This window comes from Ips typographus, linkage group LG9 (genome assembly GCF_016097725.1).
Source record: "Ips typographus isolate SLU linkage group LG9, UJ_Ityp_2.0, whole genome shotgun sequence".
Taxonomy (NCBI): Eukaryota; Metazoa; Arthropoda; class Insecta; order Coleoptera; family Curculionidae; genus Ips; species Ips typographus.
This window is the reverse complement of record NC_138430.1, coordinates 6,325,975-6,340,541: the sequence shown is the minus strand read 5'-3', so window position 1 is coordinate 6,340,541 and position 14,567 is coordinate 6,325,975. Positions and strand designations below refer to the sequence as shown.

Here is a 14,567-nt window from a genome sequence, read left to right as displayed (position 1 = left end):
TTTAGAACACTTGTAGAGGACTCTGGTACTTTTTAGAAGGTTGTCAGTAACATTTAGAAGTCTATGGAATTTTCAAACTGATTTTAGGGGCCTCTGGAAATTTAAAACATTTATGAAAAAGTTTAAGACACTTGTAGAGGGTTCCAACATTCTTTAGAAGGTTGTTAGTGACATTTAGAAGTCTATGGAATTTTCAAACTGATTTTAGGGGCCTCTGGAAATTTAAAACATTTATGAAAAAGTTTAAGACACTTGTAGAGGGTTCTAACATTCTTTAGAAGGTTGTCAGTGACATTCAGAAGTCTATGGAATTTTCAAAATAATCCTAAGGTCAGATTAAAACAACTCTGGAAAGTTTTAAAACACTTGTAGAGGTCTCTGGCACTTTTTAAAATGGTCCTAGAGGCCTTTGGCAATTTAAAACAGTTATGGGAAGGTTTAAGACACTTGTAGAAAAATCTGGAATTTTTCCAAAATTTTTAAGCCACTAAGGAGATAAGGGATGTGACGCAACAGTCATTGAACAGAGTTTTTCTTATAACTGGAGATCTCAATTACCAAGTTTTGTGACCTCCCTAATTAGTGAGTTTACATGTATAACAAATTTGAGAGATTCAAAGTGAATTAATATTTAAACTAATTAACCCAAAAAAGTATAATGTCGGTTCGCAAATTACTGAAGCATAGCACATCGCAATTAAAACCAACCACGTTTCGACCGTTAATTTCGTAGAGAGGATTCTTCTGGGATTTGTTTTTTTTTTTCGTTTCGGATTAGGAAATGATGGATTTCGAACTAACCCTAACGGGCATTCACACAATAATCATCGCAATCGCTCTATGCGTGAACATTAAGGGTCGTATACAGGGTAATCGTCGAGACGTCTGCCTGTAAAAAACAAGTTTTTGATTTTTGTTAAATTGTCCCTCCGAGATCGCCCTGCATCTAACAAAGATGGCCCTGAAAAGTGATAGCGCTGCACAGTAAAAAAATCGCTGGTGGAGGTTGGAAAAAGTTGAGGGGCGGGGGAAACTTACAACCAAATTTGCAAAAATAATTTATAAAAATAACAATTTAAATTAAGTGTGTTGGTAATTATAGGTTTCGCTTGTTGATTTAGTGTTAATGTGTTTTTGTGTATGGAATGTGGAATGCTGATAATGACTTGAGATATCAAGGACTTTAAAAGGTTATCGCACTTATTATTACTCGTTTAGGACGGCAGTTAGGAAAGCTTGATATGCTCAAGAAGTCAAATCTACTTTGTACTATTAATGCATTTTGTTTCCTTTAAAAAAAAGTAAATTTGACTTGGAGGTAATTTTACCTTGTTTTGGAGTGGGGGTGGTAAAATCACCTCGACTAATCTAAGAAAAAAAAATGAAGGATGTTAAATCAATCCAGCTCCCTTTATAGAAACTTGCGAACTTTAACTTATTTTCGTCCTGCAATTTTTAACTCATTTGAAATGAAATAATAAAAACACTGAGAAAAAATTGCAAGTCAAAACCTCACTCATTCAGGATGCTAATGTGCTTGAGGGTCTGGAAGTGGTGATGATAAGCCTACCTCCACACCCCCTAGTTTTACAAATATGAAATAATTTGCAAGAATGCTTTATTCAAGCAAGTTAAAGCCACAAATACAAATGCGTCAAGCCGATAATATAAAGTATTCTTGCAAACCCCTACCTAAACCTAAACCTATTTAGCGCAAGTTCATACAGATGAAATATGATCGACTCTAAAAAAAGGACAAGTTTCTATAAACAAGGCGAAGTTTACACCTGGTGTGGATATGTTTCGAGTGTGATGTGTACTGCAGTGTATTGTGAGTGTAATATGATGATGTGTGTGTGTATTTTATTTTTAAGTACCCGTAAAACTAGAACCTGAATGACGAACGCATCGACGCATCTTAGGCACCACAGGCTGAGAGTAGACGTTGACAGGCAGCCCCATTGCGGATACATAGCCTGTATGCTGTATGAGACAAAGTGAAAAAAAGCAAACGGAATTGAGTTTGTCAATAATAAAATTGATAATAAAAAATGTGTTCAATCATAAAAAATCTCATACACTATTAAATAGCACAATGATAAGAAATTAGGGGGGCTGGAGCAAGTATTGCTCGAGCCCCTTTAATGAGGGGTTAATGCAAAATATTCTGACAGAAATAACAATTTACGACAAAAAAAACTATGGAAGGAGGTTTTTCTAATGACCGTCAACTATCGATGCATTCAAATTAACCGATAATGATTTACATATTAAGCCATGCGGTACTGAGCCCAAAAAGTGTGTACTTTAAAAAATACTTATCAATAATTAAACCGAATACAATTTTTTACTGCATGGATTTGACCCATATTGAAACCGCTACTAACCTATTTACCTCAAATATATGGTAAGCCTAGGCCAGGGCAGTCTAGTTTTTCAGACGCCTAGGAACGAGTTTTGCTGTTGATCTACAGGTTACATTTCTACTTTAAGCTAAACGTTAAAGGAAATGGTTTCGGGAATGCCACAGGTTTGAACTAGACTTAGAAAGTTACATTGTTGCCAACAAGTTACTTAGTGGTGAAGATCTCTTTAAATTCTTCCAGAATTATCGTTGTAAATCAGATCACCTAATTTAGTTTGATAGCCAACCACTTTAAAGTTGGCGGGTTTTAAAAACATTACTCTGATGAATTAGCTGTTTTGTCGCTTTGTAAAAACTTTGAAGCTGAATTGATTACAAAAATATAAAAAGTTTATTTAAAAGGACTGACAAATCATTTTATAGGCAAATCTCCGTTTTGTCTAGATTTTTTTTCAATGACTCCCATAGAAATGAAAACTTTTCTCTCTCATTTTAGGGATGAAAATATCACTTTTATTCCCTAGGGAGTGGGTCTCCTACAATTTTTAACAAATTGACAAATATGTCCTTGGTATCAACATCTCCGTTTTCATCCAGGTACTGTTATTACTTTTCCAACATTATTGTCACAGTATTTAACTGCTGCTTTTTTCATAAAACATAACATTCTGGAGTAAACTGCCTTTAGCACCCTCAAACTTTGAAACTCTCCAAGAAAAAGTTGCACTTTTCTCCCTTTGTAACGTAAAGGTCATTCTTCACATTTTTCTAAACTACGAAATAACAAAAATGAGAAAAACCTTCTTCCAAAATGTTAGTAACAATGGTTGGTATTGTAAATCTGTCAAAAAATTTTACAGTACAACATACAGTGGCAAAAGAGCTAAATATAAAAAAAGTACGTTGCTTTGAGAAAAATGTACATAGGGAGAACAATAATTTAGTAAAATATACAAAACAAGTCATTAAATAATTACATTTCAAAAGTTTTCCAAAATAAATACATTTCAAAGAAGATAAGTACATTTCAATAAAATAATGTATAATACATATTTTATTTAAAATATTACACAACAAAAAAAAAGTATAAGAAAAATAACAATCATTAAAATATCGTTGGGTGGAGATTTTCTTTCCTAAATAAAACACAAAAAATGCAAGTTGAAAATGTTCTGCTTGAAAGCCACTTAAAAACTTTAAAGGCTACGTTATCCCAGGATATTTTCATTACATACACTTTATATTAACAAACTGTTTACAGTTTTAACTGTTAACAAAAAGCTCTTCTTTAGCATGTCTTCTTTCTTCTTTACGTTGAAAAACAAAAAGAAAAAAACAACAACTAAGAAAACCCGATAAAGTAGCCTAGAGACGTGTGGGGGCAAACCGTGCACTACAGCAATCAGACATTTTCCTACCTTCCACCGAATTTCTCGCACATACATCAATTCTTTCTATACCTTGCGTTTAAATATTCTCAGGTATATATTCATTCTAAACCCATACCTAGTACACAGTTTGCCGCCTTAAAATTACGTAGAAAAGTAAAATGAAAAAGGTACAAAATCGCTCCTCTTAGCTGATCAGTAAAAGTTTCTTAGCTGGTTTAGTTAGCAGTTGAAACGATTTTGTACCTTCGCCCTTGATAAGCAACCAGTTCAAGGAATACACTTTTGGAAAATTAGTTCAATTTTTAAATTAGCTGTTTTTGTTGTTAATAAATAAACAAAACAACTTGAACTGGCTGCTTATCGCCACTCATACGGTTAGTGATCATGCTATTGAGGATTACTTAATATTTTGTTGTTGTCTCAACCGTCTTGTCTCTTACAGACAAAATATCAATTAAATATTGTCAAACAATCCAATCAAGTGTAGTAGAGTAAATTTTCTATTGACGGTACCTTGGATTGATATGCGTGCTTTTAAAATTGTTATTTATTGTACACGCACTTAATGCGATTTGACGTAATAACCTTGTACCAGTACTGAGTAATCATCCGGAAAATTTGGATTTCTAGACTGCTTAAAATGACCAAAACACCGCGATGCCTACAAAGAAAGGTTTGCTCCAACTCCAAAACCACAAACTTCGAACTTTGACGGCTCCGCGACGTATGATTGTTTGGCCCACAGAAAGTACACAGAAGTCAGTAATAGCTGCATGCTTATCGTGACTGTTCGAACAAAATTAACAACAAATTGCATGCAATTTTTTCGCACCACAAGCCCTGACCACTGACCTCTGCATACTGTGTACGGTTGTGGCGGTTCGAACCAATAAATAGCATATCGCACCGACGGGTACCGATCGGACGTAAATCAAATTTTGGAGACGAAAAACGATCGAAACCACTTATTAAGCCGTCCTCCGGAAAACTTGTTGCAATAATACATTTTATATGCTTACCGCTGACAGTCCCATTAACGGGCGTATATACAAACTGATGATATTCACTAGTTTTACCGCTCGATACCACGCATAACCTAACCGGAACTGGTTCGGTTATGCTAGGCGTGCGGTAAGGCGGTACAACGCACACAAAATGTGTCTGAAACAAAAACAAGACATGTTAAATCCTGTACTAATTGAAGGGTAAAAAATGAGGGTAGAATAATATACAGGTATGGAAAAATTCATTCTCAAAGATTGAATGTTTAAAGGTAATTTCATAAAGTTAGCTAAAAAGATGTTTCACTCTGAATCTATAAGAAAGTAAATTGGAATTATACCTATACAGGATTGGTCCGTATATTTAGACAGTTTGTGAAAACTTTATTTTTGCAGATAGGAAAAAACTCTTAATACAAAAGTTATAGGACTTCTCCTCTAAATAACCAAATTTATTATTTTCTTCAATAACATTTTTTTGTGATTTATGAGAAGCCTTATAACTTTTGTATTAACAGTTTTATCTGCAAAAATAAAGTCTCCACAAGCTGTCTATGACTGATTTTTTTGTAAAGAGACTGAGAACTATTAATGCTTTACACAAAGATGACAATAAACTTTGTAAAGGTTTGTGTCTGTGCGCCAAAACGATTGTGACATTATTTGACAGTTCGCCACAAGACTTTAATCAAGATTCCTGTTGAGGTGGTCACATAAACAACTGTTGAATGGCGTAACATTTGTTTTGGCGCACTGATACAAGTCACTTTTAAGGTTACGCCTTATTTATGTCTAAAGCATTGATGTGCAATAGTTCTCTCTTCCTCCTATGCAATTTTTAGGTATAATTTTGAAATTTGCACATTAGCCTATTAAAAGGTTACTTTTGAACAACCCAATAAGATACAAAAATATACACACAAGATATAAAAAAATTTCAATATACAGTGTGTCCCGCTTTTCATGAGTACACCTTGATATCTCAGTTAATAATAATGCGATTTTTTTTAAATTATGGTGGTAAATTACGTGCGGTGTTGGGGGAGTAAAAAGGGGTTGAGTTTCGGAAAACATTAGGGCCAACTTTAGTTAACTTTTTCAACCAGATTTAGAATCAGCATCCCAAAAAACTCCTTGGTCAAAATTTTTTAAATCTCAACAGCTGATTTTAGCATAAACAAAATTTAGTCCACTTTTCAAAGTTATTTTTATTTGTGATAGCTAAATTACAATTTAGGTTATTTATTACAGTTAGGTTATAAGACTTAAGATATGAACAAAGGGGTTAGGGGTGAAGGTAGAAAAAGTTGACTAAAATTGGCCCTAATATTTTGGCTAGACTGCCATTATAACCAAAGGTTAGGTTAGGTAGTTTCTGGACATTTTTCATTTTAGTGGTATCGAAACGCCCCCTAGCGGCAGATTTAGAAAGCTGAACATTTTTTTTTTTCATAGCCATACTACTGTTCTCGCGGTCTGTGATTTAGAAGACATGCATTATTGACTTCATCCTTGTCTATTGTTCACTTTCAGAAAGGGTAAATATCTATGTGAATGTCTTCCAAAAAAAAAATATTTACTGATTAGCGCTTCTATTTCAGTCATTGTCAGTTTGACAACCATCGAAATTTATTTGATTTGTTTACTATTAATTCTTTTCCGTTTCTTTGTGTTGTTAATCATTTATAAAGTTTTCAATTTACCACACCACCACAGTTCTTTTAAGAGCTATTGTTTCTACGCTTTTAACATACTGTACATACTTTCATAATGTTATTATTAATATTTTTATTTTTTTTATGTCGGCTGTCACGATCTAACCAAAATTGGCACAATTACTAACCTGTTTTGAAAAAAAAGTGGGAGTGTCTATTATGATTTTTATTTAGCCATTTGGGTTTTCCTAAATTCGGAATTACTTACTATTACACTATTTTTTTAGAAAATGCCTGGAATAATTCTCTACAGACAAGCCCAGCAGTTAATTCTTAACCTTTGTGAATATTTTGAATTGGAAAAAACTAATGGAGGACCTTTAGAAGCTTTATCATCTGTTCAGGAAGAAAATAAGAAATTTTAAGACCTTACATATTCTTACTGATGTATTTTTTTTGATACTAGAAGGTTGTAGCTGCTTTGAAAATTTCCCGCAAAACTGTTTATTCGATTCGGGAAAAGCAAGCAATTAATCTTATGATTTCCTCACCTAGAAAACCTAAATCGAGACGTTATCGATGGGTCAAGACCACTGATTTATCTGAAAGCATTAAAATGGATGTTCGAAATACATTATATGATATGTACAACGATAGTATGTTAATAATAGTAAAATATATCTACTTTTGTAAGAAACATCTATTAACATTTCATTGTTTCCAGAGACTGAGATTTTTGGGTTGCATTATAGATTTTTCAAAACATATTAATAATAAACTCATAGAAAAAATAAAATAAGCGTCTAAAATGTTTTCCACCGGGTTTAAAATAAAATTAGTGGATTGCAACCTGAAAATGAGATATGAGATACTACAGCATCACTCAGAATGTCTTATTAAATTTTTAATTTGTTGTATTTATTTTAGAGAAACATGTAACCATCCAGAACCTAAATCAAGAGCTTAAAGTTAAAGAAATACCACATATTGGTGATACATCTCTGCGAATTTTGGTAAATAAATTAGGTTTCAAATTTAGACGGAATTCTATGATCCAAACGGAGACTTCTCATAAATAAAAAATGTTATTTCGGTCAAGATATTTTTGATTTGCTTTGGTATAAGGTTGTTTTAGTGCAAATTTGCAGCCAAAGATCTCTACTTTCTGACTGACAATTTAGCTTTAGACACGCCCTTTTCTAAAATATGAACACAACAGGTTTGTTGACGAAAACTTGATTTGATTCATATGATTATAAATGACGTAGCCTTCGTGACGCACGGGTAAACTCACTCCGCGAGAACAGTATGTATATTTTATGTTATATTTATGAGACACCCTGTGTACATATTACTGGCTTTTACCGTGTTGTTTGAAGGTTGCCCTGACGCCTAAATTCACCAAGTGCAAACAAAGAATCCAAAACTTGCGTACAATGAAAATTCAGTAATAAGATTACGACATCAAACATAATCCTGGAATGACTTTTAAGCACTTTTGAAGTTACTCACTTGTTGTAAGTATTCTTTGTCAGGTACAACAGCTTGCTCCCAGCAGATACGACCATCTTCGAACTGTTGAAAGAAAACTTTGGTGTCTTTCAAGAAGTTCTTGCCGAGTACGAACAGTTCCAGACCGCCACTGGCCGGGCACGATGTCAGCGACTTTTTGCAAATTTCTGGTATGCCAGGTGGCTGGGCTGAAAGAAAAACTTTATTACATACAATATTTGTACAATTAACAAATTATTCAGAAGTCAGTGATAAACACGTAATAAAGTCTGTCACTTTTATGTCACATCCTAGTTAATCCTCAGTGTAATGCACCTATTATCACCTAAAGTGTAAGTACGGGCATTAATCCAGCAGGTTTAGTTAGTGACAAGCTTTAAATGGGTTTTAAAGCGGTAGCTAAACAGTTTTCTAGTTAGGACAAAAGGTAAACAAAACAGTAGCCTTCAAATACACTATCGGCGGCTTTGGTGTCTCAACAAACAGCGCCCGTTAAATATTTATACTCATCCAATATACATTTTGCAAAGGAGCCATAAAGTTACTCAACGCAATAACAACACACCAGCTAATTAGCGTACTATTAAAAGTAATGCCTTAACAAAGTTATGATTGTCCCTGAGGATGTTAATGAAAGCCAATAAAAATTTCGGGATGTTTTGTAACATGTTACGACCGGATTTTTACTAGAAATGTAAATAAAGCGGCTGTTGTTGTGGGGAATGTAAAATAATAAGCTCATCTAGATCCAAAATTAAATTAAAGAAAAACTTACTGCACACTATAGGCTGCGAACACACTTGCAAGGTTTCAGTGTTGCCATTATCGTGCGTAATAGTCGTCCTGAATATCATTCGGCAACGGGTCGACTTTTTCTTGCTTCGATTGCCGAGTTGATCAGGAAATCTATGTTCTACGTCTACATTTCTTTCCTGTAATGCAAGAATGTTTGATTTTTGTATAGTTTTACTATTTGAAACTACTAAAAATTGCTTTTAGACGTTTTGAACATCAAAAAGCGATACATTAGTGCCTTTAATGTTATAAAACATTTATGACACAATAAATTGTTGAGGGATAATAAAAAAGATTGTAAGCTCAGCTAAAAGAATGTTTTTAGGGTGGCCATTATAAGAATCAAATATGTTAAGATTTCCTAATAATCACAATAAAACAGTTTTATTTTTATGGTGTCGTAATTTATTAATATAAATGTCTTACTTTTAGTATTCCAACGCAATCACAGGTGGCGCACATTTCCTTGGCGGGATCCAAACCCAACTCAATGACGCAGGTACCGTCAATTTTCTTTTCGGAACAGGGCGTGGAATTTTTCCCGCTTACTTTACACGCTTGGTAAAACATGTGCGGGGCCACTTTACCTACGTCTGTACCAATATAAACCTGAAAATATCACAAATGTTATTTTACTGAGAATTCGTTATTTGGTTTGAAAAACAAATTTACCTGAAGCATTGCTGGTTTGTAGTAGCCGGTCAATTGTACGATCGGGAAACCATTGCCCTCTCTGTCTTTCACGGCGCCCCTACTACCCTCCGTTTGGTACCGCGCCCTATGCTGTTGTTCCGGCTGTTTCACTATTGTTAACACTACATCACCTAAAAATAGTATATTATGTTATTAGGCGTAGAAAGAGGCGATTATTGTGCTGAGTTAGGAATTGTCCGACCGAAGCGTCCGTGTAACGTATACTATTTTTTTTTCAAGCGGCATGTATACAGGGTACTATCACTCATTTCGGCGATTTAGGTCGCTTTACGGCTTTACTGAAACTTTATTTGACAATACAACAACGCAATTACTAGTATTAGTACAAGGTGTTTGAATTTTGAATTAGTGTGCCATGGACATCATTATTTTTGACAGATGACACAGTGAAAGCATAATAAGGTAAACATAGGATGTGTATCGTTTCCTAGCCAGGTTAACCGATTAATTCGGACTGGTAAATATACATACCAGGTGTCCAAGAGTACCCTGGACATAGGAGATTAACATGGGAAAACGGTTTTGAATTTTTTGCGCCTGTACGGTTGATTTGATCGGAAGATCGTAATAATGAAAGTTGTAGTACGTATCACGGACTAGTTTTCTGTATTTTTTTCGGATCTCTAACTTGAGCCCTTTCGTCGTAAAACACGAACAAAAATGAGAAAATTTAAACTTTTGGCCTGCACTGTATAGGCGGTTGTCGGGCAACGAGTAAACAAATCATTGTTGCTGGTACGGTTGCTCGACAACCGCTTATACAGTGCAGGTAAAAAGTTGAAATTTGCGCATTTTTGCTCGTGTTTTACGACGAAAGGGCTCAAGTTAGAGATCCGAAAAAAATACAGAAAACTAGTCCGTGATAGGTACTACAACTTTCATTAATACGATTTTTCAATCAAATCAACCGTACAGGCGCAAAAAAATTAAAACCGTTTTCCCATGTTAATCTCCTATGTCCAGGGTGCTCTTGGACACCTGGTATATAACGGTTACTGAAAAAATATCATTCTCATAGAACAACGGAGATTTGAAGCCAGAAAACCAGATCAAATAGCCGATAACATTTTTGAAAGCCTATTTTCAAGAACCGCGTTCCGTGTAAATTCGGAGCGCGTAACCGTAATCGACAGATGACGCTAGACAGCCATGATGCGCCCTCTGTTAGACAACTTTGGAAATAGCTTCGTGTTGTTATCGTATTAGCCGTGTTGTGTCAGTCAGTCCGTTTGTTTATGTTGATTTTGAATCACAAATTTAGCCCTGACACCTTCAGGAAAACTGTATTTCAGAATAAGAACATGAAAGGATTGTATTGCAATGAGCCAAGCCTGACAAACCAATCAAAGCAAAGTAAGTGTTGCATTAATTTCATCTGCTTTTTTCTAAATGCAACGCTTTTAGTCTGGATCAAGTTCTGGACATTATTTTTTTACCTCCTAGGATATGAAATAGCCTTTCTACGCCGGCAGTACAGGTACACAATAGGCTTATTTTAGACCGCTTGAAAAAAAAATGTATTTTTTTACTTGACCAATTTTAAACAGGCTCAATGGTATTTAAAATATTTAATCTATTTTTGCGGTTAAAGTACTCTATTATATGTCCTGTCACAAAACGGATGTTTTCCAATTAATAGTACATAACCTACATTTTTTAGTCTCGTTCCGTCAATAAACTCTTTATTGATATGCTTCAAACAAAGCTTTCAGTATCCTCAGATAAACAATACAATCAATTCAAAACCGTTTACGATATTAACCTTTGGCTTCCGTGATTATAAAAGCTAATTTAATAAACATAACACTAATAATGAACAGGGTTTTTTCTGTCTAATTCAAACCAAATTTAGGAAAAAATTAGTCAAATAATTGGGTAATGCTTTTGTACCAGGTTTTGGGTTATTACAAAAATAGTGAATTTTAAAGCATAGCTGACTAATGTGAAAGAGAGAGTGAAAACAATAGATGGAAAATGTTTATATTTTCTAGTTTTGAACTTAATTTATTCTGAACGTATACACGTGTTTCACCTTGTCAAACCATTAGACAATACTTACTAAAACGCGACGTAGACGTCAGTTGAGTAGTTAGCGACACTGGCGCCGTCGGCGCCTGTCTGCTAATGACTGGTGTACATCGTGGTACCACTCTTCCTGTCGCGGTACTGCTACTGTTTGACAAGCTCAAAGAGGGCGCTGATCCACCTGGTGCCGTCCTAATTAAACTACAAACATTTACCCATCTTTTGGCCTGCAGCAGAATGGTTACAGGGCAAACTTACGCCACGTTATCTTTACAATGCAAAGATGTGTGGGAGAAGGAGTACTTGTCGTTCGCCTCCTCATTCTCCACCTTAATATCCGTACGTAGTCTTTTTGCGTCGGCTCTCTCTCCAGTCCACGTTAGTCGTTCTGACATGGACGTAGTGTGATGATGGGGGTCAACGTGCTGATCAAACCTACAAAAAAATAAAAATTACAAAAAGAAATAGGAACCACCACTGTAATGTATATGTATATGTTTGTATAATACCATTCTGTTTGCGTTTTTCCTTATCGTTCAAATCATGTAAGTGATGCCTGATTGTGGATTGTTTACCATATAATAATAGATATGCTAAATTGTCACGTTATTTGTTGAACATTTACCCAAAGTGCGTCTAGCCACTGAACTTTTTTTCAAAATATTACACAATAATTTGATAAACCTCACCCATGTTTTAGAGTCTAAAATATTAATAATAATTTGATATTTTATTGGCTTGCTTACAATCTTTTGTCTTACAGTAATTTCGACTTACTTAACGTAGGTAATCACATTTACTGTTTATGTCTTGCAAATAAAAGATGAAACCCCAATTGAATGAGCTTTTTGATTGGCATATCCTGCATATAAGCATCCAGTTAATAAACATGTGAATATACAGGTTAACGGAAAAAGCCACTAAATAACTCGTTCTTGCAAGTATCGGAATGCCAACAAACAACTTTCACGTCATATTCAAAGCTTAATTGGTAAAATTTCTTCAACACCGTTAATTTACGTATATTAATAAGAACCTTTCAATCGGATTTTTAATTGAATCAGAAAAATCCATGAATTTCCAGTATCATAAAATTGGCAAACCCTATTTATTTTACGAGGGATTACGTAGAAAAACGTATCAAAATCCCAGATATGTTTTTATATTTTACGGGGCAATAAATATAGTCCATGAAAGGAATTAATGAAACAGATCGATAGGATACAATCGAGTGGGAGTTTATTTTTCTTTCAAGGATATGAAAAAAGAAAAGAGATTGCTATGGTGACGTTTGAAGGTCAGAAACATTAAAAGTGTCTGTCTAAAAAAGTTAGTTTCTAAAATGACAACTGTCGCATCAATCACAGTATAAAAAACTGAGTAACATACGCTGTTGATTGTTTGTGATTGGTCAAGAAAAAGCAGCAAGCTGAAAGCTGCTTTTCTCGACCAATCACAAACCATCCATTGTTAGTCATCTTCTAGAAAAAAAGCTTTTTGTGCACACTTGTTCAATTTTTCCTCCATCAAAGATCATTCACCCGTTATATATTATTATGTTAATACGTTTTTCATTTTTCTTATCAGAAATGATTACTTGGTAAGTATTCTTCTGCCCAATACAATGACCTTATTTTCATAAACTCGTCTCAGAACGTATTTACTCAAAAATCCTAACAATGACGGACACAAATCCCAGTCATAATCTTTTAGTAAAATATTTTTTCTTGTTATTTACAATACGTTCACGTCCCAACCGACATTGTTTTGATGGTGTTAATTTAATTATTATTGGATCTGACGTGTAGTTAGATAAGCTGGTGTGTGCATTTAAAAAGCAATTAAATGACAGACACGAATTTTGAACTCTCATTCCACCGGATTATTTTACAAAATTTTGTCTGAACTTTAGTAAACAACTTACCCTAATCCACTATCGTTGGAATTATCGCAAGGATCGATGCTGCGTCTATAAGCTGATCGAAGTTTTCCAGGCATTTCTCTTGAAATCATCTTTTTACCACCTGGGGGACGTCCAGGGCGCCTTTGGGGACGTGTGGCTTCCGCTGGAGGTTGGGTGCATAGAGTCATTTTCGATGATTCTGAAACAATACAAAAACCAGGGGTAAGAGCATAGTCCGAATCAAGGCCATATAATAATATCAAACACATTCAATTAAAATTATTTAATCCTGACGGGGAGGACTATATTAATCAAACTCTGTGACGTAGATATAAATACACGGTTCATTATCAAGGTTGAATCGTGTTGCTATTAGAATGACAAAACGCTACCATACCGCTAATAACTTCAGAATATCATCTCTCTTAATTGAATATGCCCGCCATCAATCACGCAGTTCCGGAGGTTAACAAACTTCAATTGATAAATTAAGAAATACAATAAACACTTGCTAAATAATTGGATATTGTTACTGTATAAGCCTTTGTTGATTTGCATAAAATAAATTAAGTAATAGCGTGATCATGAATGTCTGTCATGCTTGCTGCATCATGCATGTGGATGTCTCTGTCAGACATAAATAATATACCTGTTTGTTTAAAAATTGCTAATTAAAGTAAATTTACTCAATTCGACATGCATACTATTTTCGAGCACTAATACAACTTTAAAACACTGTCTTAACATTTATGTTGCACATATACAGGGTGGTCCAGTTTTTAATGTCAATAATTCACCATTCGATAGCCCATCAAAAAATAAGTTGACATGCATTATGTCATTTCCCTGAAAAATGCTTTCTAAGGAAAATACAGTCCATATCTCAGTTTAAAAAATCGTTTTTTTGTCATAACTGTTAGATCGTTGGAATAATTTTGATCAAATTTGGAACAAACACTTATGAAATTAATACTCATTATGTAGTGTTAATGATTTCTCAAAATTTGTCCAGTGGCGTAGATACAGGAAGATTGTTTTGTTCAGCTCAACTTGCTGACGCTGAAAATTGACTTAAAAGGCTTTAAAAATGTCTTTGTAGCCAGTTTTCATAGTTTCCGGACAAAATGAAGGACTTTAGTCTTGAAAATTGACATAGAAACCAGTAAATTGTCTTTAAAACGGTGAAAATTAACTTGAGAAGCTTAA

The 14,567-nt window shown here is 34.4% G+C and overlaps 1 protein-coding gene across 5 annotated transcripts in view; it reads right to left on the bottom strand.

The window, feature by feature from the left end:
* NFAT (nuclear factor of activated T cells 3) overlaps positions 1 to 14,567 on the bottom strand; it is a 31,781-nt gene that overhangs the window by 3,401 nt on the left and 13,813 nt on the right. For 4 of the 5 annotated variants that reach the window (XM_081986725.1, XM_081986727.1, XM_081986728.1 and 1 more), the window contains 8 exons: positions 13,383 to 13,560; positions 11,717 to 11,893; positions 11,493 to 11,659; positions 9,392 to 9,543; positions 9,146 to 9,328; positions 8,700 to 8,856; positions 7,925 to 8,112; positions 4,776 to 4,917 (listed from right to left, as the gene is read on the bottom strand). In XM_081986725.1, coding sequence (XP_081842851.1) covers positions 4,776 to 4,917; positions 7,925 to 8,112; positions 8,700 to 8,856; positions 9,146 to 9,328; positions 9,392 to 9,543; positions 11,493 to 11,659; positions 11,717 to 11,893; positions 13,383 to 13,560 — 1,344 coding nt within the window. The remainder of the gene's footprint in view (positions 1 to 4,775; positions 4,918 to 7,924; positions 8,113 to 8,699; positions 8,857 to 9,145; positions 9,329 to 9,391; positions 9,544 to 11,492; positions 11,660 to 11,716; positions 11,894 to 13,382; positions 13,561 to 14,567) is intronic. The other variant, XM_081986726.1, reaches the window with a different exon arrangement.